Genomic DNA, 883 nt, shown 5'->3' on the forward strand with positions numbered 1-883 from the left:
GCCTGACCACAGGGGTGCCCCCGACCCTCCCCTGAACTCTAATGACCCACGCTGACCCCAGGGATGTCCCCAAGCATTCCCTGAGCTCAGGGTGGACACACTGACCCCAGGGGTGACCCCAAGCATTCCCCGAACCCCGATGACCCACGCTGACCACAGGGGTGACCCCAACCCTCTCCTGAGCTCAGGGTGGACACGCTGACCCCAGGGATGTCCCCGAGGATTCCCTGAGCTCGGGGTGGACACACTGACCCCAGGGGTGTCCCTGACCCTCACCTGAGCTTGGGGTGGACACACTGACCCCAGGGGTGTCCCCAAGGATTCCCTGAGCTCGGGGTGGACACGCTGACCCCAGGAGCATCCCTGAACTTCGTGACAGGCACAGTGACCCCAAGGATGTCCCCAACCTTCCCCTGAGCTCAGGGTGGACACACTGACCCCAGGGGTGACCCCAACCCTCCTCTGAGCTCAGGGTGGACACACCGACCCCAGTGATGTCCCCAAGCATTCCCTAAGCTCGGGGTGGACACACTGACCCCAGACGTGACCCCAAGCATTCCCCTTGACGTACTTGGCGTCCAGCTGGACGGCGCGCGTGGCGTCGGCCAGGGCGTAGCCGTAGCACTCGGTGCGCAGGTAGGCCAGGCTGCGGTTGCCATAGTAGATGGCGTTGGTGGGGTTCAGCTCGATGGCGCTGCTGTAGAACTTCACCGCGTTCTCGTAGTCCTTGCCTGGGGGGGGACCCCGGAGCAGGCGGTCAGGGAGTGGACAGAGGGTGACCACATCGCAGAGGATGGGGGGTGACCGGACCGCAAAGGTCAGGGGTGATTGAATCGCAAGGGCTGGGAGGGATCAGACCCCAAAGGCCGGGGGTGACCAGACC

General features: G+C 64.7%; 1 protein-coding gene across 1 annotated transcript in view; it reads right to left on the minus strand.

Annotated features, from left to right (window-relative positions):
- LOC103621806 (serine/threonine-protein phosphatase 5) overlaps window positions 1-852 on the minus strand; it is a gene marked incomplete at both ends in the record, with an annotated part of 12,893 nt that extends 12,041 nt beyond the window's left edge. Inside the window, one exon of the mRNA XM_017743304.1 lies at window positions 537-852. Coding sequence (XP_017598793.1) covers window positions 537-852 — 316 coding nt within the window. The remainder of the gene's footprint in view (window positions 1-536) is intronic.
- Between the last annotated feature and the right edge of the window lie 31 nt (window positions 853-883).

This window comes from Corvus brachyrhynchos, unplaced genomic scaffold, assembly GCF_000691975.1.
Source record: "Corvus brachyrhynchos isolate BGI_N302 unplaced genomic scaffold, ASM69197v1 scaffold1509, whole genome shotgun sequence".
In the NCBI taxonomy this organism is placed as follows: domain Eukaryota; kingdom Metazoa; phylum Chordata; class Aves; order Passeriformes; family Corvidae; genus Corvus; species Corvus brachyrhynchos.